Below are 27660 nucleotides of genomic sequence, written 5' to 3' on the forward strand. Positions count from 1 at the left end.
CTATATTCCTTGGAATTTTTAATTCGGAGGATCTTTCCTGAGTCCCGCACGCAAGAGCCATTACAAAGAAAGCATGGCAGCATTTTGACTTCCTTAGCAGTTTGTGAAGATTCAGCATATCATCTAAAACTTCGACAGACATCTATAGATGTGTAGTGGATAATATATTGACTGATTACATCACAGCCTGGTATGGAAACACCCAAACTCTGGAACAGAAAAGCCTATAAAAAGTAGTGGGTACAGCTCAGCACATCATGGTTAAAGCTCCACTGCCCCCCCCTCCCATTGAGTGCATTTACATGCAGAAAAGCAACATCCATTATCAAGGACCCCCCAACATCCAGGCCATGTTCTCACTGCTGCCACAAGGAAGGCCATTCAGAAGCCTCAGCACTCACACCACCAGGTTCAGGAAGAGTTTTTGCATCCTCAACCATCAGGATCTTGAACCAAAGCAGGTAACTTCACTCACTCTAATTTGCCCCATCACTGAAATGTTCCCACAACCTATGGATTCACCTTCAAGCACTCTTCTTCCCATGTACTCAAAATCTATTGCTTATTATTGTTTTTTTTTCTCAGTTCAGGCTGGTAGAATCTGAGGTACAGGTATAGCCAAGCATGCTCATTTGTCAGTTACTAGGAACTTCTGGACTATACTAGTGGTGTTTAGTATTGTGGCTTTCTGAAGATTTACATAGATATGGTTGTGTAATCTTAATAGTTTAATGCTATTGTGTAGTGCCTTTGGGATGTCACTAGTTCCAGATATTACTATCAGGACAACGTATACCGTCTTTGTGTTCCAATGTTTTCAATTTCATCTTTTAATTCGGCATATTAATCTCAGTTCTCTACTGATAGTTAAATCCATGTTCTGATATATCATTTCTGCAACTCCCCAATACCTCAACCCCTTTTCATGAAAACTACAACTCCAGAGTAAACACAAGAGATTCTGCAGGTGCAGGGAATTCAGAACAATGCGCAAAATGCTGGAGGAACTCAGCAGGTCAGGCAGCGCCTATGGAAAGGAATAAGCAATTGGGCTCCGTCTCTTCATTAAGACTATAGATTCTGAGTTACCAAAATTCAAAAAAATCACTCTTTTTTAAAGCTATCTATCTGATAATTACACTACCCTAATGATCCTATGTCTTATAGTCTTATGTCTTAACAGTTTAATTCTCTGAAATCAGTCTTTTACATGTTTTGACTTAGTCTATATAATACAGGCCAAGTTTTAGAGATGTATTATTATCAAATTATGTTCTGATTTCTAGAGAAATATTAGTGCCATATACTAAGCTAAAAAATTAATACTATTAATTAAAACATCTGATACCATAATATATTTTATATCATTATATATAGTAATATTACAGTAAGATTTAGGAGAAGTAGGCCATTTAGCCTATTGAGTCTGTTCCGCCATTCAACCATGGGTTGATCCACTTCATCCACTACATAGACTTTGCAAGGAAGAAACAGGTCATTTAAACCAACAGATCCCAACAACCTTCTTCCGTTTCATCTGTCTTGATCAACGTATCCTACTCTTCATTTCTTCTGCAAATGCTTAATTAGGCAGCGCCTATGGAAAGGAATAAACAATTGGGCTGAGTCTCTTCATCAGGACTATAGATCCTGAGTTATCAAAATTCAATAATTCCACTCTTTTTTAAAGCTATCCATCTGATAATTATACTTTGCTTGCTATATAGCCTTAATAAGCTGCATTGCTAATTTTAGCAATTAGTATGTTTGTATCCCTAGTTCACACTGCTGCCACTTAGATAATTATTTTCCTAGGAGTTCATAACCTCCTTTTCCTCTACATGCAACTTTGCACTTAAATACATTGATGTTCATTTGCTAATTACGTTCAGAGTTTACCACCATCTAAATAAAGAAATTTAAATATGCTTTTATATAATATTTTGATGTGCCCCTCCTTTGTATTAACTATTACACCCACTCTGTTTCACCCACATACCCTTGTATATTTAAATACTACCTTTAATTCTTGAATTCACTGCCCAGAAATTCCTTTCTCTAGTTCAAAGCAACAATATTTTGGGTACAAAATATTCAACACACACTCACTAATGTTGTCTTCTCAAGCAGTCCCCAGGATCAAGGTTGATATGCTTCCACTCTGATGTCATGGACTCTGAATTGTTACTGATGTTTGGGTGGGACTTTCAGACTCTTCCACAGAGGGTGCAGTAATTTTCTGATGGGGCAAGTACGTGAGTAGTTTGGAAGGTGGTACAATACTTCTGCCATGGAACTGAGATTTACAGTACCATCCTGAAAGTTGTAAACCAAAAGTCAGTGGAGCAGCTGCATTTTTCTGAACTGGTTTTGAAAGTTTTCCTTGACTTATCATTAATCTCTTGCTGTGACAGAACTTGAAACTAAGTCTTTTAATGAATCTGATGTCAGGCCTGCGCTACAGAGCTGACTGCGTGTAATTAGGACTCATTTCTGGAGATGGTAGTTTGGGAGAAGACACTGACTTTGGTTTCCTTATTCTTCCAGTGGATCTGAAGGATTTTGTGATGCATCGACGACAAATAACCGATATTTATGTATGGCTCAATAAGTCACTGATGAACAACTGCAATCCTGCTATTGATCCTCTTCCTTCTTCCTTCTGTCATCAGTGAAGCTAACTTTAGAACATAATGGCAGCTATAGAAACAAAAATTAATTAAATATGTCCCAAGGTTATGCTTGAAAGTATTGATTAGCCATATCATTGATATAGAAATTTGATGTCTATTACTGGCTTTACTTATTCAGCAAGTAATGTAATAAAACTGATTAAACTTCACTGAATGACTTCTTATTGTTGAGAATTTATATGAAGTGAATATTGCTTGAGTCAGATTTTGAAATATTACATAAAGTATAATTTCTATATTTATGTAGAGACTTGATAGAGGTATATAAAATTATGATGGGTATAGATAGAGTGAATGCAAGCAGGCTTTTTCCACTGAGACTAGGGGAGAAAAAAAACCAGAGGACATGGGTTAAGGATGAAGAGGGAAAAGTTTAAAGAGAACATTAGGGGGGCCTTCTTCACACAAGAGAGTGGTGGGAGTGTGGAATGAGCTGCCAGATGGTGGTAAATGCGGGCTCACTTTTAACATTTAAGAAAAACTTGGACAGGTACATGGATGAGAGGGGTATGGAGGGATATGGGCCAGGTGCAGGTCAGTGGGACAAGGCAGAAAAATGGTTCGGCACAGCCAAGAAGGGCCAAAAGGCCTGTTTCTGTGCTGTAATGTTCTATGGTTCTATGTCACAGCTTTACATACAACAACATTGCACTAAGAACCCTTCAGATGGCTCCAGACCTTGATCAGTATTGATTAACTATTTTGTAGACTAGCTTTTGAACTTTTTAAAGAAACCAATTACATTTTACAATAATATAGAAATCTATCTCCGTGAGTTATATTTACTTCCATTGTCACTAAATTTTTCATGGAATCAAAAAATATTATGAAGCAGCGAAGGCTGAACTGATGATTTTTAACACAAAAGACGCTTTAGTTAAATCCCCCTGCATATTCATCATTTTCATTCTGCACATAATATTTTTGATTTTTGTGTTCTCCTTTGAGAATTCAATTGAAAAATGTACTCATGCCATAAATAAGAGCAAAAGATAAGCTGCTTTACCCAGTGGGTGAAGCTGCTGTTCAGGGAATGAACAAGCTCTGACAGGTGGATGAAAACGATGGTGAAGAGAAAGTGGTTTAACCTTTCTGGGAAATGGTTGCTCACCTGATGCATAGGCCCTAGCAACATCTGTCTTTTGTTGGCTAACTAGAATAGTCCTAATTTCCAACCAATAAATGTCCAACCAGCTTGCCTCCACCAACACTCTTATCCGCTTGGCAGAACTTGTTCTTATGCTGAACATCTTTTCTTCTGATTTCTCACACTTTCTACAAATAAAATGTGTACCCATGGGCGCTCATATTGGTGCCAGCTACACCTGTCCTTTTGCTGGCTATGTAGCCAAACTTACCCTGGCAAGTACTTACCCCTCTTGACTGTTTCTCCACAACATCAACAATTGCTTTAGTGCTGCTTCCACCATTCATGGTAACCTCGTCAACTTTGCCACCATCTTCAATCTTGCCCATAAGTTCACCCGGACTATTTCTGACAGTTCCCTTTCCCGATCTCTCCATCTTCATATCCAGAGACAAATTATCGAGTAAGTGTGGATTCATATTAAGGCCAACGTGGGTAAAAAACATTAATGATCCAGGTTATTCTTTATAACTACTCAGCAGTTCCTTGATCACGGTTCATTGATTAACTTCTGATTCCGAATTATCGAATTAAGTGAATTTATGCTCTCAGCCTATCAGAGTTGGATTTGAACTCAGGTCAACAGATTTAGTCCAAGTCCTGGATGGTTAATTACCAAACTACCATACCTTATTAAGTGTTAATTTTAACAGTGTGCAAATTATTTGGTTGCTGCTATAGTGGGAGGAATGATAAGCATGCTCTTTTGTATTGTATTCTGGAATCTAGTTGGTAATCAAGACAGGAAAGATGACAGATCTGCCATTTTGCTCTTCAGTTTATAAAAGCAAATGTTTCAAAATATGAATGATTAAGGACCATTTTAAAATTTTTGAAAACGTGTATTTATAGTGGCAGAATTATGACAACCCAGAAATAATAATGCTGCCTCTACTGCCAAGCATAATAATGTAACTCTCCAAGATATTGTTCTCCCTGAATTGACTATTACAGTGCACTTTTACTTAGCCTTGCACCTTTCATCCTGATAAATTACAGCTCCTCAAAACTTTAATGCCCATGTTTGAACTGCCACAAAATCTGGCTCTGTCATTACCCCTGCGTTTTCGACCTAAGGTGCATCTAGGTTAATTAAAACCTCCCTACGACCCGGTCCATGCCATATTTACAACCATCACTGAGCAGTAGGTACAGAAGTCTAAAGTCCCACACCATGAAGTTGAAGAACAACTACTTAACTTCACCCATTTGGTTTTTGAACCAACCTGCAAAACCCAACTCACTCCAGACACTTTGAATCCTTTGCTTTGTTTTAATAATGTTTGCTTATAAAATGTATATATTTTATGTTTAATTCATTTTGTGAATGCTGCTTGTATGATGCTATGTGGCTACAATACCGCAGTAAGTTTTCATTGCACCTGTGTGTACATTTACTTGTGCATGACAAAAATTCAAGTTTGACTTTGATTTTTGACTTTGTTTTAAAGTCATCATTCATAGCTTAAGTTGTCCCTCTGTCAGTAGCAAACTCCTAGTGAGCAACCCATTGATCCTTGCTGTGGGACAACCAAAAGAATGAGATTTGTTTACATTGCATCGTCATTCATTCCAATTTTCTACATCCTTATAATCTTTATCCCTTCCTTATTATAGATGGGCAGGAAGGGGGAAGAAAGCCTATAATTCACTGTGCTTTCAAATTATCAACGCAAAAGCATGGGTCAGCTGCCATTCGTACTTCCTGTCCTTCAGTATGCCTACTGAGGATCTATAGATTTTCATCTTAAGTCTTAGAATGATCAAGTAAAATCATTCATCCGTATCAGTTCTTTTTCTTAAGCTTGATATTTCCAATGACGTGTATTTGTTTTTCAATGAATTTACCAGTATTTTGTTGATGGATTCAGAATTCAATGAATATTTATTACACTGGACAATATATATTTCCTGACTACTTTTGGGTGTAACTTATGGAATTTGGGCTGCTGATCCTGAAAATCACCACAAAATTTCCTATCAAGCACAGTTTTTTTTATGAAATTGCTTATATTTCTTATTTCAATTCATAATTCAAGTCAGAATAGTTGATGCCAAGATGAAGGAAGGCATTTTTGTTGGTCCACAAATCAAACTGGTCATCAAAGAGAGGTAATTCAGAGAAATTCAGGTGGGACCAGAGAAAGTGGCACGGAAGGCATCCCAGGAAGTTGCTGAAATTCTTCATGGTAACAACAGAGCTGGTTGACAACGTGCTTCAAGCGTACAAAACCATGAAGTGCAACACATTACTGAAGATTAATTTTTTACATTCCCATTTAGACTTGCTCCTCGCTGTCAGTGATGAGCACGGTGAAAGGTTTCACCAAGACATTGTGGTCTTGGAGAAATGGTATCAGAGCAACTGGTATCCATCAATGCTTACTGATTATAGTTGGGCATTTAAGCGAGAAGCCTCAGACACTGAGTACAAATGAAAACCCTCAATATTTTTGGCTTAGTTGAACTATTACAAAATGTCAGCACTGTTATGCAATTGAATCCATTATATTCCATGAAAGTTAATACTTTCATGGAAGTATTAACTTCCATGATGTAAAATGTACTTGTGTTTAGTTTCAACTCTATTATAAACAAAAATAAATTATGAGCCAGCAACGCTCTTGAAAAATAATTGCTGTCTAGTGTTATCAAAGTACGTAGATTACATACAACTTTGAGATTCATCTCCGTACAGGCAACTATAAAACAAAGAAACCCAGTAGAACCCATTAAAAAAAAGACCATTAAATACCCAATGTGCAAAAAAAAATCATGCAAACGCAGTGATGAGTAAACCTCACGAATTGCGAGCTGAAAACCGGCACATCCCTCTCCTCTTGCCCCAGCACCTTGATCTTTTTGATTTGGCCTGGCACTTACATCAGCCAAACCTTGGCTTGTTTCTCATTCTTGGACTTGGGCCCGGGACTCGCTGCCTCAATTCGATCAGTACCTGACCTCTCTAATCTGGCCAGGTGTTTAAATTGGTCAAACATCGGCTTGTCCCGGACCCTGCCACCTCCACTCTGTCTCGCCTTGCCTTAGTTCTGCTGCTTCATATCACTTCCAAGTCCGTTGCAGCAATGGTCAAGTATTGGCTCGTTCCTCGCTCTTTGGCCTGAGCCCTGCCACCTCAATTCAGCCCATACACACCACGCTACACCTTTAAGACATCAGCTCAGACCTCGAAAGTGCTAGGTCGTACTGGCAGCTCAAAAGCTCCACTCTGATTCACAAAGGCCTTGCTTTGTCTTTAAGCAAATTGTTGAAAAATCTCTGACAGTTATGAGATGTACACTCTTTGGATCAGCAATCATTAACTTCATGTTCAGTCTCAGTCATAGTGTTCTTTATTTAGGTTTTTTATACCTTTTATATAAGTTCATTTAGACCCAACTCCCAACTTGTTGCCTTCTGATCCTTGTTAGGTAATGTTGCAAATTTGGTGTTTCTTTCATTAGTGTCTCCATTGCTAGACAACATCAAATGATGGAAACTCAGCTTCTTCTCGCTGAGGAGCTTCCTATGAATATGCATATTTTGGATTCCAGAAATGATGTAATACCACACAAGCTCCTCTAAACTCATACTGTGCTCATATTTATGATATTTATTCTGTCTACTGAATCTTTTCATTGAATTATAGGGCCAGACATTGTGTTTCTACTAATCAAATGTTATGAAGTGGTGCAGTGATGCAGCTAATAGTACCATCTCTTCATAGGGGCACAAACAGAAGTTCAATCCTGACTTGGGTTCTATTCTCTGTGCAGTTTGTGCATTCTCCCTACTTCCAGGTAAGCTGGTTTCCTCCGGTATCCCAATGACAAGTTGGCCATCATAAATAAATGGTAAAATCTAGGGGAAATTGACAAAAATGTGGGGAAGAACATTAAAAAGATGGATTTAGAGTAGTATTAGTGTAAATGGGTTGCTGATAGTTACTGAGGACTTGTTGAACCAAAGGCTTTCTTTCCATGCTTTCTCTATCTCTGTTAATCTACACTTCAACTATTCTTCAGGTTAAATCTATTGCATCGATCTCCTCTCCTCTTCTTTGCAAATATTAAAAATGACTGTAAATTGGACTCTTTACCCCTTTTCCTGAGAAAAATGTTCTAAATCTATCTTCATATTCTGTCCATTACTTGATTAAATTATTAAATTAAACTCAATCATTTTGCTTGCTTTGACCCTCTTTGACAACACTGATGTATTCATAATTCTATGCATAATGCTAATTCTTTGACATGCTATTCTGCAAGCTATACTGTTGCCCCACTCTAAATAAACAACCATTAAATACCACGAATTGTACATAACACTTATTTCTGAAAATATCCCAATCAGTTCTCTTTCATTGGTATCGCCAATGACAGCTCCATTCAACATATTCAGACACTGAGGAAAATAACACTCATAATTCAGCCATTAGCATGTGTATTTGCTATGTAAAAAAAACATTTTTATTGTGCAATCAGTCACTAGAGGGTGTTGATAACAACAGGATCACAACACAAAGAATTCCGAATTCCCCTCACCAGGGCCCCCAAGCTCTTAAAGTTCACTTTGGTTTTCACAGGACCATTGTGAAATTGTACTGGGTAAGGAATGCTTTTTTTTTAAATGGTACTCATTTCCTTAGACCCACAAGCACTATCAGAGTTGTTTTAAAAGATTCATATCAAAAAATATGTAATTTAAAAAATATGTAGAAATTGAGCAGTATACACCAAGAAAACAATTCAAATTCATTTTCTGATTCTAAATTAGACTTTTGCTTTATCATTCATTCTCAGAGATGGGCATCACTGGCGAGGCCAGTTTTTTACTTGTTCCTGATTGGACATCTCAGATTCCACAGTGATGAATGGGCCATCACAGGTAGCACAGAATATGTAAGGGCAGCAGACTTCCTTTCTTGAATGATTGAAGTAGCAGGCATAATTTTTAATAATTACCCAGATGTTTCATTATAGTTTTACCTAGTTAATCAAATTTAAATTTCTTAGCTGATATTGTAGTATTTAAGCTATCCTTTCTAGACCAATAGTTTAGGCCTCTGATGATTGTCCAATCAGTTCACTATTTTGCCACTGTAATCTCAACATTGGCTTGCTAAATATTTATGATTAAGATGTTCATTTTAACATCATACTAATTTTAAATTGTCTTAATGAAAGTGCACCATATTTAAATCCATCAAAAATGTTCAATAGCAAGAAAAGAAACAATTACACTGTAACTGCATTGAATAACTGAAGATTTTACACTCAAATCAATGCAAGAAATCTTACCACTCAATCTAATCATCCAACGTTATAGATCACTCATTATAAACTATGTACCAATGGTGCACTGTTATCCAGAGGAGTAGGAGGAAGCTCTGTTCTGTTGAAGGTGCATTCTTTTGGATGGGATGGTAAAGCAAGCTCCAGTTTACTCTCTCTGTTGTAAAAAGTCCCAGGAAATTATTTTAAACAAGCATATCCTCCTCAACCATGCCTATATCCATTACTCTACATTATTTAAAAGCAGTTTGATATTATCACATTCTGTTGGAACATTTCCTAATCTGCAATAATAAGCCTACTTCAATGGGACAGCCTGCAAGTTATGTAAAAATCATCATAAGGTTTATCTGTCTATCTCTTGCACCAATTGTAACTTAATCACCCACTCTACCTAAATGAATGAAAAATCAATGGTGTTCATAAAGCATGATGGTGATGCTCCAAAACATCATAAATTTAACTCCAGCGCTTTAACTGCCATACTATATTGAACCAAACTGCCTAATCTTAAACTATAGCACAGTGTCTTTATTATGGTACAATGAACTTTATTAAACAATAAAAAATATACACCAGGGAAAATATTTTTGTTTATTCTTTATATTTTCAAAATGTGTTCCTTCTGCTTGTTTGTTGAACCCATGTTTCAAAATATTAAAAGGGCACTTGTTGCTACAGTAAAATTGTGTAACAATTGCAGCTTAAGAAATGAAAATCTGATTTTTTTTGTTTTACATACAGTGTTTTACTATGGTAATGAAACTAAGTGGTTCTTTCTGATTTCTCTACTCCGTACAGTTCAGACAGTTTTTTGAACTGAAGTCCCCAGTCTCCAAGGTAATTATAATCCTGTTCCGAATGTGCAGTGACTGAATCCAGTGAACTGATCGATCCTGCCGTGGATCCATGGCCTTCATATGCATATGTCTGGAGAGAGTCATATGGAGGAACACTCTGATCCAGGTCTGCTTCCTGCAGTTTTTGCTTAATAAACTCATGAATGTCAGGGCTGTTGAGGGCTGAGGGGGGTCTTTGCCTGGGTAAGGGTTGCACGTCAGGCCTGACATCCCGCCGGTATCTCACTTCCTCAGCTGCTGCAGGGTTTCTCAGTGCTGTAATATCGAAAGCCTCTGTATCCTCTTCTCCTCCTCCCTCATCATCATATGTCACCACATTCTCTCGAATATCTTCTTCTGAAATAATGAGTGGCTCTTTCTTGCCCCGCTTCAGAGTGATGAACAGAACAATGATAGCTGTAAAGATAAGACAGTGGAAGTAATGAGATTTCAGGGAAAGACCAATACGGAATTTACTTCTTACATTTAATGCAAACTTAGGGTAAGCTACTCACACAGATGCTTCACCTGAAATTACCAAGTGCAGAAAAATTGCACCCATTGCTTCCAGCTCTTAGGATTTTAATTTAACAAAGTAGCATAAAGAAATTCAGATATTCTGCAGATGCAACGCAGGCATAATGCTGGAGGAACTCAGCATGCAAGGCAACATCTATGGAAGAAAATGAACAGCTCATGTTTCAAGCTGAGATCCTAATCTCAGGACACCAAGAGTTTTTTACAACCTATTAGTGCCTTTGAAGTTCCACTACTGAGGTAAAAAAATGAAATCAAATCATTAGAAAGAGGTGACATAAGGTCAGAAGGTATTGAATCATTGTGGATAGAGCTGAGGAATTTCAAGGTAAAAAAAAAACACTTTGATGGGAGTTGTATACAGACCCCCAAACAGTAAGTAAAGATATGGCCTACAAATTATAAGGGGGAGATAGAAAATGCATGCCAAAAGGGCAATATTACAACAGTCAAGGGAGACTTCAATATGCAGGTAGATTGGGAAAATCAGGTTGGTGCTGGATTACAGGAGGCGGAATTTCTAGATTCTACAAAATGGCTTTTTATAGCAACTCATAGTTGAGCCCCCTAGGGGATCACCTATTCTGGATTGGGAGTTGTGCAATAAACCAAAATTGATTAGGGAGCTTAAGGTAAAAGAACCCCAAGTGGCAGATGATAATAAAATAGAATTCACCCTGAAATTTGAGAAGGAAAAGCTAAAGTCAGATGTATCGGTATTACAGTACTGATTACAGAGCCATGAGAGAGGAATTAGCCAGAATTTCTGGGAAAAAAACACTGGCAGGGATGGCAGTAGAGCAGTAATGGCTGGAATTTCTGGAGGTAATTCAGAAGGCACGTGATATATACATCCCAAAGAGGAAGAAGTATTCTAAAGGAAAGATGATACAACCGTGGGTAAGAAGTGAAGTCAAAGCCAACATAAAAGGCAAAGAAGGCATATAATAGGGCAAAAATTAGTGAGAAGTTAGAGGATTGGGAAGCTCTTAAATACCAACAGAAAGCAACTAAAAGGTCATTAAGAAAGAAAAGATAGAATACAAAGGTAAACTAGTCAATAATATTAAATAGGATACCAAAGTTTCTTCAAGAACATAATTTGTAAAAGAGAGGTGAGAATGGATATCAGACTACTGGAAAACGATGCAGGGGAGATTGTGCTGCCTTTATGGCAGTTACTTAGTTAATAATATTTTCACTTAGTAATTCGTGTGTTAGCAGTTTTTAGTTAAAGTTAGGATTGTTTAAGTAAATTCGTTGTCTGTAATATATTGCGGCATGCGATGACATCACATCCGGTTTCGTCGCGTCTTGTGGGAGAACACCGGTTTGGGAAAGACGGAACGGAGGGGGCTCACACACACGTGAGACCAGCGCAAAAGTTGTCTCTCTATGCATTAGAAACATAGTGAAAGCAACGCTGTAAGTCATGAGATAATCGATATGTTGAATTAAAATGTTAACGCCGATTCCGTTAAAAGTAACCATGGTTGATAAGGTTTATGTTTTCGTTAGTTAAAGAGTTGGGATAGTTTGTGTTGAAGTGTATTTAAAGCAGTCAATGGCGTAGATAGATTCTGACTGTATGCTGCACTTTAATGTAATGTAGTTGTAGTTTACTTTTACAAGTATTTACAATGTAAATGTGATATCAAGAAGGGAACAAATACTGTATCAATCTTGTATTGTTTTGTCAACAGTTTTCACCATACGTTAATGTGAAGAATGAACAGTAAATGGTTAATCTTACTGCGACCTTGTTTTCATTGACTACGGTTTACCTTGATGTTTAGTTCGGCGTTCTGTTACACCCGAGCGAGAACATTACAGAGATATTAATGGGGGAATAATGAAATGGTGTGGCGACCCACTTTCTGCGCAGGCGAACCGGCTCACAAATAGCACACTTCGGGGTACCGGCCCACATTACCTCCGACAGAGGCGCCCAGTTCACCTTCAGCCTGTGGTCGGCTGTGGCCAGCCTGTTGGGAATGCAGCTACACCACACAACTGCCTACCACCCACAGTCGAACGGACTAGTGGAACGCTTCCACCGTCACTTGAAGTCGGCTCTCATGGCCCGCCTGAGAGGACCTAACTGGGTGGATGAGCTTCCCTGGGTCCTGCTTAGAATTCGCACAGCGCCCAAAGAGGATCTGCATGCCTCATTGGTCGAGTTGGTGTATGGCGCACTCCTGGCCGTCCCGGGAGAGTTCATACCAGCCCCAAGGGGGCAAGAGGAAGAACCCGCAGCAGTCCTGGACAGACTGCGCGAAAGGCTTGGCAACCTGGCCTCCATTCCGACTTCACAGCACGGACGGACCCCGACCCATGTACCCAAAGACCTGCAGAACTGTAAGTTTGTGTTTGTACGAAGGGGCGGACACTGGGCACCACTACAGCAGCCGTACGAGGGGCCGTTCAAGGTGATCAACAACAACGGGTCCACGTACATTCTGGACATTGGGGGGATAAAGGAGGTTTTCACGGTGGACCGACTCAAACCAGCCCATGTGGACTTGGCACAGCCAGTCGAGGTTCAGGCACCGCGGCGCAGAGGCAGACCTCCCAAACAGAGGCTGATCCAGTCTGTGGACATTGGGGGGTGTATCGCTGGTTCTGGGGGGCGGGGGTTCTGGGGGACCCACTTTCTGCGCAGGCGAACTGGCTCACAAATAGCCAGCGCGCGGGGGGAGACTTTGGTAATGCACCTCTGACATCATTTCGGCCCGGAGAGGGTGGGCGCTAGGGATTAAATGCCAGCGCCGCGAAGTTTGAATAAACTAGTCTTGAAATGACTTACCGATTGTGCGTCGTTATTTCAGTGCTGTGTGTAGCACATCGCTACAATGGCGGACAAACTGATTAAGTATTTTGCATCAGTCTTCACTGTGGAAGACAGTGGAAGTATAGTAGAAGTTCCAGCTGTCAGGGGGCATGAAGAGTGTGAAGTTACCATAATTTGGAAAACTGAAGGACTGAAGGTAGGTAGGTCACCTGGACCAGATGGTGTACATTCCAAAGTTCTAAAAGAGGTGGCTGAAGAGATTGTAGAAGCATTAGTAATGATCTTTCAAGAATCACTAGAATGGTTCCGGAAGACTGGAAGACTGTAAATGTCACTCCCCTCTTCAAGAAGGGAGAGAGGCAGAAGAAAGGAAACTGCAAGCCAATACATCTGACCTCAGCAGTTGGCAAGGTGTTGGAGTCGATTATTGAGGCTGTGGTCTCAGGGTACTTAGAGTCACATGATAAAATAGGTCATAGTCAGCATGTTTTCAAGACAAAATCTTGCCTGACAAATCTGTTGGAATTCTTTGAAGCAATAACAAGTAGAATTCACAAAGGAGAATCATTGACATTGTGTACAGTACTTTGATTTTCAGAAGGCCTTTGACAAGATGTCACACTTGAGGCTGCTTAACAAACCACGAGCCCATGGTATTACAGGAAAGATTCTAGCATGGATAAAGCAATGGCTGATTGGCAGGAGACAAAGAGTGGAAAAGAGGGAGCCTTTTTGACTGGCTGTGACAGAAGGGTGCCTTTTCTGACTGTGTTGGGACTAATCACTTTTATGTTATACGTCAATGATTTGGATGTTGGAATTGATGGCTTTGTTGCAGAGTTTGCAGTTGATATGAAGATAGGTGGAGGGGCAAATAGTTTTGAGAAAATAGAGAGGTTACAGAAGGACTTAGACATATTAGGAAAATGGGCAAAGAAACTGCAGATGGAATACAGTCTCAGAAAGTGTATGGCCATGCACTTTGGTAGAAGAGATATAAGGGTTAACTATTTTCTAAATAGAGCGAAACTTAAAAACTAAGGTGCAAAGAGGCTTAGCAGTCTCTATGCAGGATTACCCAAAGGTTAATTTGCTGGCTGAATCTGTGGTGATGAAAGCAAATCCAATGTTAGTATTCATTGCAAGAGGACTAGAATACAAAAGCAAGGATGTAATGTTGATAATTTAGTAAATACTGGTGAGGTCTCAGTTGGAATATTGTGAGCAGGTATGGGCCCCTTATCTTAGAAAGGATGTGCTGAAACTGGAGAGGGTTCAAAGGAGGTTCAGGAAAATGATTTCAGGATTGAATAGCTTATCATATGAAGCGTGTTTGATGAACTGGGATCTGTATTCACTAGAATTCAGAAGAATGAGGGGTGAACTCATTGAAACCTATCGAATGGTGAAAGGCCTTGATAGAATGGATGCGGAGATGATGTTTCCTATGGTGGGATAGTCTAAGTGCAGAGTACACAGACTCAGAATAGGGGCATCCTTTTAGAACAGAGATGAGGAGGAATTTCTTTAGCCAGTAAGTGATGAATCTGTGGAATTCTTTGCCACAGGATGCTGTGGAGGCCAAATTTTATGTATAGTTAAGGCAGAGTTTGATATATTCTTGATTGGTCACAGCATGAAGGGATATGGGGGGGGGGGGTGAGCGGGGAAAGCAGGAGATTGGGTCTGAGAGGAAATTTGGAGACTTGATGGGCCAAATAGCCTAATTCTGTTCCTATATCTTATGGTATTTTAGTCTTGTGGTAAAGTAGAAAGAACAGCAGCTAAGTTAAGCACAGCAAGCTTCATAAATTGGTGATTTGAAAAATCCTTTTTATTTCATAATGTTGAAAAGGGATAAATATTGGCAGCACACAAGGGATAAATGTTTTCTATGTCACTCATTTGTGAGAGAACAAGGATTTGGTTTGACTTCTCATTTGAAATAGCACAGAGGTAGTGCAGTCTTGTGTTAACACTGCATGGATGGGTTAGCCTAGATTTTATTCTTCAATTTAAATCTTTTAAACTTTAATCTCCTAAATCTCTCTTAAACCTATCACTGTCTGACTGCTTCTTAAAAGTAAAATGGAATTGATGAATTTATTTTGAATTTTTTTTTTAAATGGGTGATCAGGTCCATCTCCAGGAACTTGGTGTAAGGTCTCATACTTGGTCAATTTTACCATGACTCGAGCAATTTGGAATAGTTGTTGTTTTCCTGTTCAGTGTTCAGAGTACAGCAGATTAGCATTTTTATTTATTAATGAGCAAGTTTGCTGATGTTCAGAATAAAATAAATGAAATAAGAATGATAGCTAATTATGTGGTCTGGAACGATTTTGTGTCCACCGTGTGAAAATTTGTAGCTACCGCTAATAAACTGTCACAGAACTATCACAGGTCCATTTTAATTTCAAGCTGCACAGCATCTGGTTAAATAAATGATTTGTGCCTTAATTTCTTTGTTATCAGTGTATTTGTAAACAGATTGAAAATGAGATTGACTCAACAGGTCTGAAGATAAATGGGTTCATAAATTGTGGCCACAAGAAGTAGTTTGTATACATCAGGAGCTGAAGGCAGGGAAATGGCTTGGCAAATACCAACTAACTATAGCTTCCTCACTCTTTTACATTTTATCTTTTACACTCTCTCTTTCATCCTCTCTCACTATCTGTGCCCTACTATAATTCATTCCATGACAAACTTTGACATGAAGATAACACATAATTCATTGTTCTGAAAATTTAAAGTGATCCTTTCTCTTTAAGATCCTATTCTAATCTCACTTCCTGTTTTTTTATAACCTCCAGCTAGACTGAATAGAGGCGGCCCAGTCACCCACCACTGGATCAGTGTTAAGTTACTCATTTATCCTTCCAAACACTTGCTCTGGAACTTCCATTCGAAGAATGTCTCTGAGAATGGCACGGCCAGGTGAGAAAAAGTGTACATGCTGACCCAGAAGAAGACAAGAAGGAGCCCAGGCTTCAAACAAGTCTAGACCTTAAATAAAACCACAGCTCTCCAGTAAACAGCCCTATTATGAAAGATCATCTTGCATGCAAGCAGTGGTTTCATGGAAGGCAGTTACTAGGGATGCACCTCTGGTAGTATGCCCATACAACCAGAGGTGTATCCCTGGTAACTACCCTGTGTATTCCTGGTATCCCTAGTAGTGCCTTCCATGAAACCACTACTTACATGTCGGAATAGCAGTACTAACTAGCTTCATTCACCAAGAAACCACATTTCCTTGTCTACCTGCATATAGGCGGGGAACTTCCCCTGGTGCCCCTCCTCCTTCCCTTTCTCCCATGATGCATTCCCCTCTTTTATCAGATTCCTTCTTCTCCAGTCCTTTGCTTTTTCCATCTACCACCTTCCAGCTTCTTATTTCATCTCCCTCCCCACCCACCTAGCTTGTCCTCCTTTCTCCCCCACCTTTTTATTATTTTGGCACCTCCCTCCTTCCTTTCCAGTCCCAATGAATGGTCTCGGCCTGAAACATCAGCTGGTTATTCATTTGCAAAGATGCAGTCTGACCTGTTGAGTTTCTCCAGCATTTGAAATGAGTTGGTTATGTCAATGACCAAGACATCTGAAGCTGTGCTCGGGACAATCCGAAGTGTTGCTATGATTCTACTGTCAACATAGTATGCCCACAACTTACTTAATCTAAAGCACATGTCTTTGAAACGTGGAAGGGAACTGAAGAATCCTACGGAAACCCACACGGTCACAAGGAGAACGTACAAACTCCTTACAGTCAGTGGAGTCTGTAAGGACTCCCAATTGATTTATGAAGTGTTGCATAGACCACTAGAAGGCAATGATAAAATCTTGCAACTCGTAAATTTTTGCAATGCTGGACGCTAATCGAGGAATCAATTTTGTATTTAACTTTTATGGATCAACTCAAGTCAATCTGTGCCTCCGTGCAGAACTATTCTGCTATGTGCAAGTCACTGCAGAGTGACAAATATTTTTACATATAAATGGTGCCATATAGCTGGAGCAGAACAAGCTTCTCCCATGAACTGTTCAGGAAAAAAAAGAGACTTTAATGGCTAGATAGGTCAGAACTATTAGCGTAGATATTTGTTAAAGGCCATGAGCATTTTTGATATTCAGAAACAGTTCAAGACATTTAAAGATATTCCAAGACTGTTAAAAATATTACTAGAAATTTAAGACTTTCATCCTCGCGCTGGGGCTATACGGCGTTGAGGCGCGTCCCCTGGGTGGTGGATGGGGGATCCCTCGTGTGAGGGGTGCACCGGATAATATGGAAGAAGGTGCCGCGAACCAACATAGCCTAGGAGGAGGAACTCAGATTCCAAACCCGGGTAGATAGGACTCGTTAGCCTTGGATGGCAGCCTATCTAGGAGAGGATAAACTCTGATTTCAAACCCGGGCAGGTGGAGCTCGTTAGCATGGAAATGCCATCGCCTAGGGGAAGGTGACCCCGACAGAAAATCCCTGGTCCTCCAGGTTGGGGGTTGTGCAATGGGCTAACAACCCGTTCACGTAAAACAAGCAATTGTTACAGAAACCGTCAACAGATTGTCAACCACTAACCCAGATCTCGGGAAAAGCAGGGCCCCATTCAGGAGGCTGATGACGCGCTGCAATCAAATCCGTCAGGAAACTGCAGGGCTGACAACCCTCCTTCACCCGAGGAAAACCATAATGGAGGTTCCAAAGCTGCTCTCACAGAAGAAATCTATCCTAATCGGAACATGGAATGTGAGATCGCTTTGGGAGACAGGTAGGTGCGCACAGGCAGTGAAGGAAATGAACCGATACCACCTCACAACTCCTGGGCATGTGCGAAGCAAGGTGGAATACTTTTGGTGAGACCAAACTGCAGACAGGAGAAACTCTGCTCTATTCCGGCAAAGAAAAAGAGGAAGACCCGCATGAGGCTGGTGTGGCCCTGATGTTGTCCAAAGAAGCAGCCAGAAGTTTGATAGAATGGGAACCAGTGTCCGACCATATCATCACAGCCAGGTTCGAGTCCAGATTCCAGAAGGTATCCATTATCCTGTGCTACGCCCCAACTAACAACGCAGAGGAAGAAGAAAAAGATCTCTTCTACACCCAGCTTCAAGCAGTAGTTGGAAAGGTACCTAAGCAAGATATGTTGATCGTCATGGGAGATCTGAATGCCAAAGTAGGCAGCGATAACACTGGCAGGGAGAGAGAGATGGGCCAGAATGGTTTGGGGAATATGAATGAAAATGGAGAACTCCTTACCGACTTCTGTGCCTTCAATGAACTGACCATTGGAGGTACCCTCTTTCCCCACCGACACTGCCACAAGATAACCTGGGTCTCGCCTGACCATCAAACAGAGAACCAGACTGATCACAACACAGTCCGCCAGTGCTGGAGAAGTACATTGCAAGATGTGAGAGCCAAAAGAGGAGCAGATATTGGATCTGACCACCATTTGGTTGTTGCAAAGCTGAAGATGAAGCTGTTAGCCAAGAAGAAGCAACAGAACACGCGAATAAAGTTTGATGTTAGAAAACTACAGACGGAAGAGAGCAAGAAAGATTTCCACATTGCCTTGCAAAACCACTTTGGGGCTCTTCAAATAGAGGAACAAGATGAGAGAACAGCGGAACACACCTGGATTACCTTCAAGCAGGCCACTGTAGGAGCCTGCGAAGAAGTACTGGGAAGACCACCAGTCAACAGTAAACCTTGGATCAGGGACGAGACATGGCAGAAGGTGGAGGAGAGGAAAAAGCTCAAACAGGAGTTGAATCAGGCCAGAACCCGGCAACAGAAACAAATTGCTGCCAACAGGTACAGCGTGATGGCCAAGGAGGTGAAGAAACAGCTCAGAAAGGACAAGAGGTCATACTTCAATGAAATAGCAGAGCAAGCAGAAACAGTGGCCAGTAAAGGGGACCTCAGAGCACTCTACATGACAACTAAACTTTTGAGAGGGAAGAAAAGCAATTTCAACAGACCTGTTAGAGACAAGACAGGCCATCTGCTCACTTCGGTTGAAGATCAGCTGGTGAGATGGAAGGAACACTTCCAGGAAGTATTGAATAGACCACCACCACAGAACCCACCTGACCTGGAGCCTGGAGACCCACTCAACATCAATATTGGTGAAATCACCAAGCAAGAAATTCGAAAAGCTCTGAAATGCCTGAAGAACGGCAAGTCTGCTGGAGAAGACAACATTCCTGCAGAAGCATTGAAAGGGGGTGGAGAGGTTATGGTGGACCATTTGCATATACTGTTGAATTTGATATGGAGAACAGGAGAGATCCCATCAGATTGGAAGAAGGGCCTCCTTGTGAAGCTGCCAAAATCTGGAGATCATTCACTATGTGGCAAGTGGAGGGGGATCACCTTGTTGTCCATTCCTAGCAAAGTTCTCACCAGGGTCATCTTGGAGCGGATGAAAGACGCCATTGACCAGAGACTTAGAGATGAGCAGGCAGGGTTCAGGAAAGAGAGATCATACATTGACCAGATAGCTACACTTAGAGTCATTGTGGAGCAGACAATAGAATGGCAAACTCCACTATATGTGTGTTTTATTGATTTTGAGAAGGCATTTGACAGCCTGGACAGAAAGTCAATGTAGAGCATCTTACGACACTATGGTGTACCGGAAGAGATGGTGAATATCATCAAGCAGCTTTATGATGGCTTCTCATGCAGGGTCATCCACGATGGGAGACTGTCTGAAGAGTTCCTGGTCACTACTGGAGTCAGACAGGGATGCCTGCTGTCGCTTCTACTTTTTCTTGTGGTACTCGACTGGGCTACAAGAACAGCCTATGCTGGCTCAGAGAGAGGCATCCAGTGGACGTTAACAGGGAAATTGGAAGACCTGGAATTTGCAGATGATCTCGCTCTTCTCTCACACCGGCTTCAAGATATACAGAAGAAAGTAGATTCCTTGGGAGAGACCTCACAGCGAGTAGGCCTTAAGATCAGTCAGGAGAAGACCAAAGTTCTACGCATTAATAACAAACAAGAGGAGCCATTACGGATTGAAGGACAAATAGTTGAAGATGTAGACAAATTCACCTACCTCGGAAGCAAAATCAGTAAATCAGGAGATATAGATGAGGACATCAGAGCAAGGATCGGAAAAGCCCAACGTGCTTTCACAACCCTGTGACCTGTTTGGAGATATACGGCCATCTCTGTCAAAACAAAGCTCCGTATATTCAGCTCCAATGTGAAAGCCATCCTGCTATATGGATCCGAAACATGGAGAATCACTAACACCAGCTGCAACAAGATCCAGACCTTTCTCAACAAATGCCTCTGGCAGATCCTCCGCCTCAAGTGGTACGACAGAGTGTGAAACCTAGACCTATGGAAGAGAGCAAACCAAGAGTCCATTGTATTCCAGATAAGGAGGAGGAAGTGGAGATGGGTCGGCCACACCTTGAGGAAGAGCCAGTCGAATGTCACTCGACAACCACTCGAATGGAATCCACAAGGGAAGAGAAGAAGAGGTCGCCCAAAGCAAACCTGGAGGCGTAGGCTTTTGGATGAACTGAAAGCCGCCGGCCAAACTTGGGAGACTGCAAAAACATCTGCTAGAGATCGCAGAAAGTGGAGGACTTTTGTTGAGGCCCTCTGCTCCATAAGGAGCGAAAAGGATTAAAGAAGATAAAGAAGACTTTCATGTCTGTATTTCCTATCAGTTGCATGGATAACTGTGGATATTCCTCTCGAATATTGATACGTATTTTTGTACATGCAATGTAGGTGAGGGCAGCCTACAGAAGAAATGCTTAATTTAAACTAGGAATAATATACAAGGCTGTTTATAACTTACATACATCAAAGCTAGTAAAAGATTATTTCCTTTAAACATTTAATAGGATTAAATTACAAACTATCAAAAATTAATTTACTGTGACAGTAAAAATGATACTGGCATTATGATAGAACATAGCAATATAGAAATGGTAATATCAAAATTTTTAAATTTGGTAGACTAATTACTGTATATGATAGAGAGAGAGACAATGTAATGGCTTAAAATAGGTTAATAAAATGGGAATCTGCTGTAAGTTTTGTCATCGCTTGGGCATTAAAAGATACTAACATCTATCACTGGATGATTTATAACCTCTCCTTTAAGCGTTAGCTCAAAGACCTTTCATAGTGAACTGTAATTTCTACTTAATGCACCCACTTTCCTTATGACTGGAGAATTTTGTGAAATGTATATCACTAAGCTAATAACAATTTCTCTTTTATACAGCTGTTTTATATTGGAGACTTTCCACTGATCTTTCCAAAGTCTGACATAACAACACAACTGTACTGCAATGGAGTGTCAGCAAGATTATCTTCTCAGCTTGTCCCTGAATTGTACTGTGCTTTCTGCCCATGCAGAGGCATAGCGTGCATAACATTGACTGTGTGACAGCTCCAACAGAAATGCAGGGAGCAGCATTAATCAAGGAACATGGGATTTTTTAAAAATCTCCATGAAGCCTCTGACTCTCACTCCAGAGGGAATGTGGAAAAACTTTCTCAAGCTTGGATGCCCATAGAAATTTTATCTCCAGACGTTCCTTGCCTTGAGGAGACAGGTAAGCAATAATCAAAACTAATGAGTCCAAAACAGAACCGATCTTAATAAAAGATTGAATTCCAGCAAGGCTACTTTATTGACACCACACATTCTGAAACAATCTACTTTGATGCAATATTGTACCACACTCCCAATAACCATCCCATTGGAGTGAAGCTAATTAAAAGCTAAAATAGGAGACTGTTCTACCTATGACAACTATTTGGAGCTAGTACACAGGTCATATTTATTGATTATGCATTTTCATAAGCTGAAGCATCGTTAACTCATTCACTTAAGCAGGCAGATGGGCAGTTCAAATTGACATCATGATCTACATGAGGATCATGGGTTAAAGGTCATGTTCCTGTACTGTATTGTTCTATGCTTATACACTGGATGGGCCTTACATTCAATACCTGCAAGGGAAAGATCCCACTGTTAATACCACCTTCTGACCAGCAGGGTGTCCATTGAGACCCCAAAGTTTTGGACCACTTCTTATATCTCAGATATCTCCTCTGAGGAAAGGCAGATAGAGAAAATTAAGTTTGGCACTGCCGGTTGCATCCTGGAACTGCTTCTGGCCAGCAGAGGAAAAGGATGTTTTAAGATCATGATTTCACATTTTATTCAAAACTCATCAAAAGGCTCTGTGATCCCATACTCCTCTGAGACATTGATTACCTGCAACAGGTATTTCAAAGCACTGGAAAAATATCACCAATGCTATCAATGTGCAAAATCCTCCAGATTTACTGGGAGGATAAATGAATCAGTATTAATGCCCTCCTGATGGCCAACAACACCAGAACTGAGGTACCAGTTATTAGTCATAAGACAACACGTTGCTTTCTTGCCCAATTCCAAATATTCAAAGCAGACACTTCATTCTGTGCTCTGCTGTGAGAAGATATCTAGGCAGACAGAAGAAAAGATTCAAGGATGTTCTTAGACCCTCCTTCATAAAATACAACATTTCCATTAACTCTTGTCTATCTCTGGCTTATGGCCACAGAAAAAGAGGACAAGGAACATTTGGGATGGCACTCATGTCCAAGCACAGAGGCACTCAGCAGAATGCTCCAAAGGAGCATTCCACCTCACCAGCAAGCCACCTGGCCCTCATCAGCCACCTTCTGCCCCACCCTTGAAAGAGGCTACAGGATCCATATTGTCTTTATCAGCCACTTGCTCCCTCACAGAACTGGAATGGAAACAGTGGAGTAGCCATGATCTTACTGAATGGCAGATCAGACTCTTATTTATGTTCTTAATTTCTTATGCTTGATTCCAAAGGACTACTTGAGAAGTACGTGACAGATAGAATCCAGAAGCATTCACTTAATTGTGAAAGTAATGGATCTAACTATGATTAATAAACAAGCAATAAAAATTCTGTTATTTGGAAACTAGGAATAAAAATATTCAATTTTTGATCTTGCTGAAAAAAATGCTTTTTTGTTAGGCTTATATTTCTAATTCAGATGTATTTATTCCTCATAGCAATCCAATCCAAACTTATACCTTGCTTTATTAAATACACGTGTATATACTGTACATTTGTTTGTACATATCTGGTCAATATCTGTCATACTGCAATTTTGTAAACAAATAAGGAAAGTGAACATTTGCAATTATAAACGAAGTATAATGGAAGTCCATTATTACCAGTGCTAGCATGGCCTGAGGGAACTAACTGATTGAATAATGTGTCTCTGGCATAGAGAGATCATTTAAAGAATGAGTAGGTTTGTTGAAGAACTGTGTGGCCATTCAGAGTACAGATTATTTTCAAACAACCAGCTACCATTCATTAATCAGGAATACACAGAATCATGAATCATCTAATATAGATATCTCCAAGAATCAACCGTGGATCAATGAGCAGCATTCATTCCCAGATATGTTCCATCAAGTTTGTGTTAAATACATTTAAAGGAATGTAATTGATAGCCTGCAGTAATTTTAGTGAAATAATCTCATTTTAGAATTTAAATGATGTATATGCCAAATAAATCCTCCCATCATTTACTACTTTGCAATTACTCCCAAGTGCCCATTGCTTTCTATCACATTAAACAAACCAATTTTTTCAAGCATTGCACACCCTTTTATCAAACTGCTCATGAATTAGTTTCACAATCACTGGTTTGTACAACCTTCCCTTCTTCAAACAGTTATTTGTTGCAATAAAGAATACTTCAAAATCATCTGCTTATTTTTCATTTTTTATTCCCTTTCCAAATGGGAATAAAACATTTTCAAATCGCATCATATCAACAGGAAAAAAAACTTGAGTTATTAACTTGGCTATACATGGAGATTTCCCAAAGGTCATCTTTCTAGTGATTGTCTCTTTGTCCTGCGCTTCAAGCATATTTAGTGACGATAATCTTATCCCTGCAGAACTCACTGTGAGATTTATTTTTTTTCCTCCATTACTGGTGTCTAACAATCCCATGAATCCTTTTATTATGTCCTGGTAGAAAATATAATTTTGCACCAGGAACCAAGCTATTGATCATAAACAGTCACTGCACTTATCTTTTATGATTAGACGATTTAGCTTGAATAGGCAGTAATACATTATTTGAATGCAGTGGCTTGTGACCACTGCTCTCTGTGGGGGAAAAAAATCCTAGCTTTTTTTTTTGCACTCCAGAAACGAGTCTTTATTAGATAAGACAATGGACAGATCAGTTAGCTATTGACTTGACAACAGTGATGCAGCATAGCATTTCAAACACCTGCTAGTAATATTGCAGATACAGCTTTCAATTATGTAAATGGCAAGCAAGTGAAACAGGACATCTGCTTAAAACAATAAAATACTCCAAACACGCTGTTCATTGTGCAACCTTCATCCTGGCTAATATCCTCGTTGACATTTTTTTCTTTCAATCATCTGGCTGACTGCTTCAAAATGCACACTGCGTGATTACAAAATAAATTGGAAATGAGCACATAGCATTATGAGCATACACACTCCCTCGGTTAGCACTAAATACATTATTATCTGACCCAAATTGTATTGATTTAGTTCCACGGTTGATGATACATTGATGTTTTCCATATTGCCTCAGTCATGTGAAAGTTTGAAGCTGGAACCTCCCTCAAATCTTGAGCCAACAATTATTACAAACAATTCCACCTGCTTCATAGAACAATGTCACAGGCTAAGCTGCAGTTTTGCTGTTCGACTTGACTATTTGTTTTCTACATGTCTTAGCCCATCCGTTGGTGATTTTTAAAAATCTATACCACCTGTAGAACGCAAAGTTCACCTGGCTGGATTTTCATCCTTCCCAATCTATAACACTCAGATTGATGTCCTGCAGGCTATTCACTAATTCCGACCATGTCTTACAGACCCGTAACTCCTATGTTGTAGCAGTAAAGCTCCCAACCTTAATTTAAATTTATTTCAGCCTCACCCCTTCCTGTCACTTTTTCACCTAAGTCTTCAGTGTTTCAGGAAATAAACCCTCAGTGGCCACTTTATTAGGTATCTCCAGTACATGGTCATGCTGCTGTAGCCCATCCACTTCAAAGTTTGATGTGTTTTGTGTTCAGAGATGTTCTTCTGCACACCACTGTTGTAATGTGTGGCTATTTGAGTTACTATTGCCATTCCTGTCAGTTTGAACCAGTCTGGTTGTTCTCCTCAGACATCTCTCATGAACGTGGCATTTTGTCCTGCAGAACTACCACTCACTAGATTTTTTTTTTGTATTTTGCACCATTCTCTGTAAACTCTAGACATGTTACATGTGAAATTCCCAGGAAATCAGCAGTTTCTAAGATACTCAATTCAGCCCATCTGGCACCAACAATTATTTCATTCTCAAAGTCACTTAGATCACATTTCTTCCCTAATCAGATGTTTGGTCTAAATAACAACCAAACAGCTTGAACCTGTGTGCATGCTTTTATGCACTGTTACTACCAATTACATATCAGCAATATTTGCTTTGATAATCAAGTGTACAGGTGTACCTAATAAATATACTACTGACTGCATGCTTGTCTGAATGTATAGCTTCAAATTAGATGTACACTTTCTTCATGCAAAATCTGAGAATCTGGTTCAAACACTGATGCCATAGATCAAGGGATTCACTTCTAATGTGTATCCAACAATACATTGTATCAAAAAGGACAGGCAGGTAGGCAAAGGGGGATGAGGTTGCTCTGTTGGTAAAAATGAAATCAAATCCTTAGAAGGAGGTGACATAGGTTCAAAAGATGCAGAATCCCTGTGGGTAGAGTTAAGAAACTGCAAAGGTAAAAAAAAAATGGATGAGGGATATAAATTTCAATGGGAAATAGAAAAACAAGTTATAAGGGCAATGTTACGAGAGTCACAGGGGATTTTAATATACAGATAGATTGGGAAAATTAGGTTGATGCTGGATCCCAAGAGAGAGAATTTGTTGAATGCCTAAGAGATGGCTTTTTAGAGCAGCGCGTGGTTAAGCCCACCAGGGTAATGTGTTTCTTGATTGAGAGGTGTGTAATGAACCAGATTTGATTAGGGAGATAAAGATGGCAGGGACCATAATATGATAGACTTCATCCTGCACTTTGAGAAGGTGAAGGTAATATCAAATGTATCAGTTTTACAAATGAGTAAAAGGAATTACAGAGGCATGAGAATGGAGCAGGCTGAAGTTGATTGTAAGGGAACACTAGCATGGATGATGGCAGAACAGCAATAGCTGGAATCTCAGAAGGCAACTCAGAAGTTGCAGAATAGATAACATCCAAAGATGACGTATTCTAAAGGAAGGATGAGGGAACCGTGGCTGACAAGAGAAGTTAAAAATGGCCATGAGTTCATAAGCAGTTGGTACAAGGTAATAATAATAATACTTTTTTTTAAAGTATTAGAAATGGCTGACTACATTGGAAATGACAGGTATGTTCAACTGCACAACAGATAAATTGATTATGTATACAGAACAAATTCAGCAGTAATTTGATGCAAATGAAATAGCCACTGAAAATGAGTGCCAGTGTTGCTGAGTGCAATGGGTGGAGAAGCATACAATTTGCTTAGAAGTTTGACTGCTCCGACCCAGCCAGCCAAAATGAGCATTGCTGATATCATGAAGTTAATGCAGGAACATTTAGAACCAAAACTATTGTTGATTACAGAATGATTTAGGTCTCATAAGTGCAATCAAAAGGAAGGGGATTCCATTTCAGCTTACATGGCTGAATTGAAGAAATTGTTGGAGCATTGTCAGTCAATGATGAGCTTATTGATGAACTGAGAGATCATTTAGTTTGTAGAATCTACAAGAAAGCCTTGAAAAACAACTCCTACCTGAAGTGCAACTCACATATCAAAGAGCAGTTGAAATCATTGTATCAATGGAAACAGCAGGGAGAGACTTAACTGAGTAGCAGTCAGGGATGAAATGAGCATGAACAAAATTGTAATGTCTAAACAGAGACCAACTTGGCCAAACAAATTGTGTTGCCATTATGGCAGAGGCTCACATACACCAGACCAATACAGGTTTAAAGGCAAAACTTTCAGGAAATGCAACGAAGTAGGACTCATATGAAGAGCATGTTGGGAAAACCAAAATAAATGGTCTGCACTGTGAAGAGAAAAATATATATAAAAAGTCAAGTTGCGGTTTCAAAAAGGGCACTAATTACATGATGTTGATGAAAAATCTGATAATGATTAAGAGTGACACAGCTGTGGATAGCCTTGAGATTTACAATGTGAAAACTAACAAGATACAAGCAAAGTAGGTTACACC

At 39.8% G+C, this 27660-nt stretch overlaps 1 protein-coding gene across 8 annotated transcripts in view; it reads right to left on the reverse strand.

Annotated features, from left to right (window-relative positions):
* Positions 1 to 8295: 8295 nt before the first annotated feature.
* LOC140713762 (cadherin-18) overlaps positions 8296 to 27660 on the reverse strand; it is a 638248-nt gene continuing 618883 nt past the window's right edge. For all 8 annotated transcript variants that reach the window (XM_073024255.1, XM_073024253.1, XM_073024256.1 and 5 more), the window contains one exon: positions 8296 to 10390. In XM_073024255.1, coding sequence (XP_072880356.1) covers positions 9900 to 10390 — 491 coding nt within the window. In that variant the 3' untranslated portion in view covers positions 8296 to 9899. The remainder of the gene's footprint in view (positions 10391 to 27660) is intronic.

Source organism: Hemitrygon akajei, chromosome 20, assembly GCF_048418815.1.
Source record: "Hemitrygon akajei chromosome 20, sHemAka1.3, whole genome shotgun sequence".
NCBI classification, from domain to species: Eukaryota; Metazoa; Chordata; class Chondrichthyes; order Myliobatiformes; family Dasyatidae; genus Hemitrygon; species Hemitrygon akajei.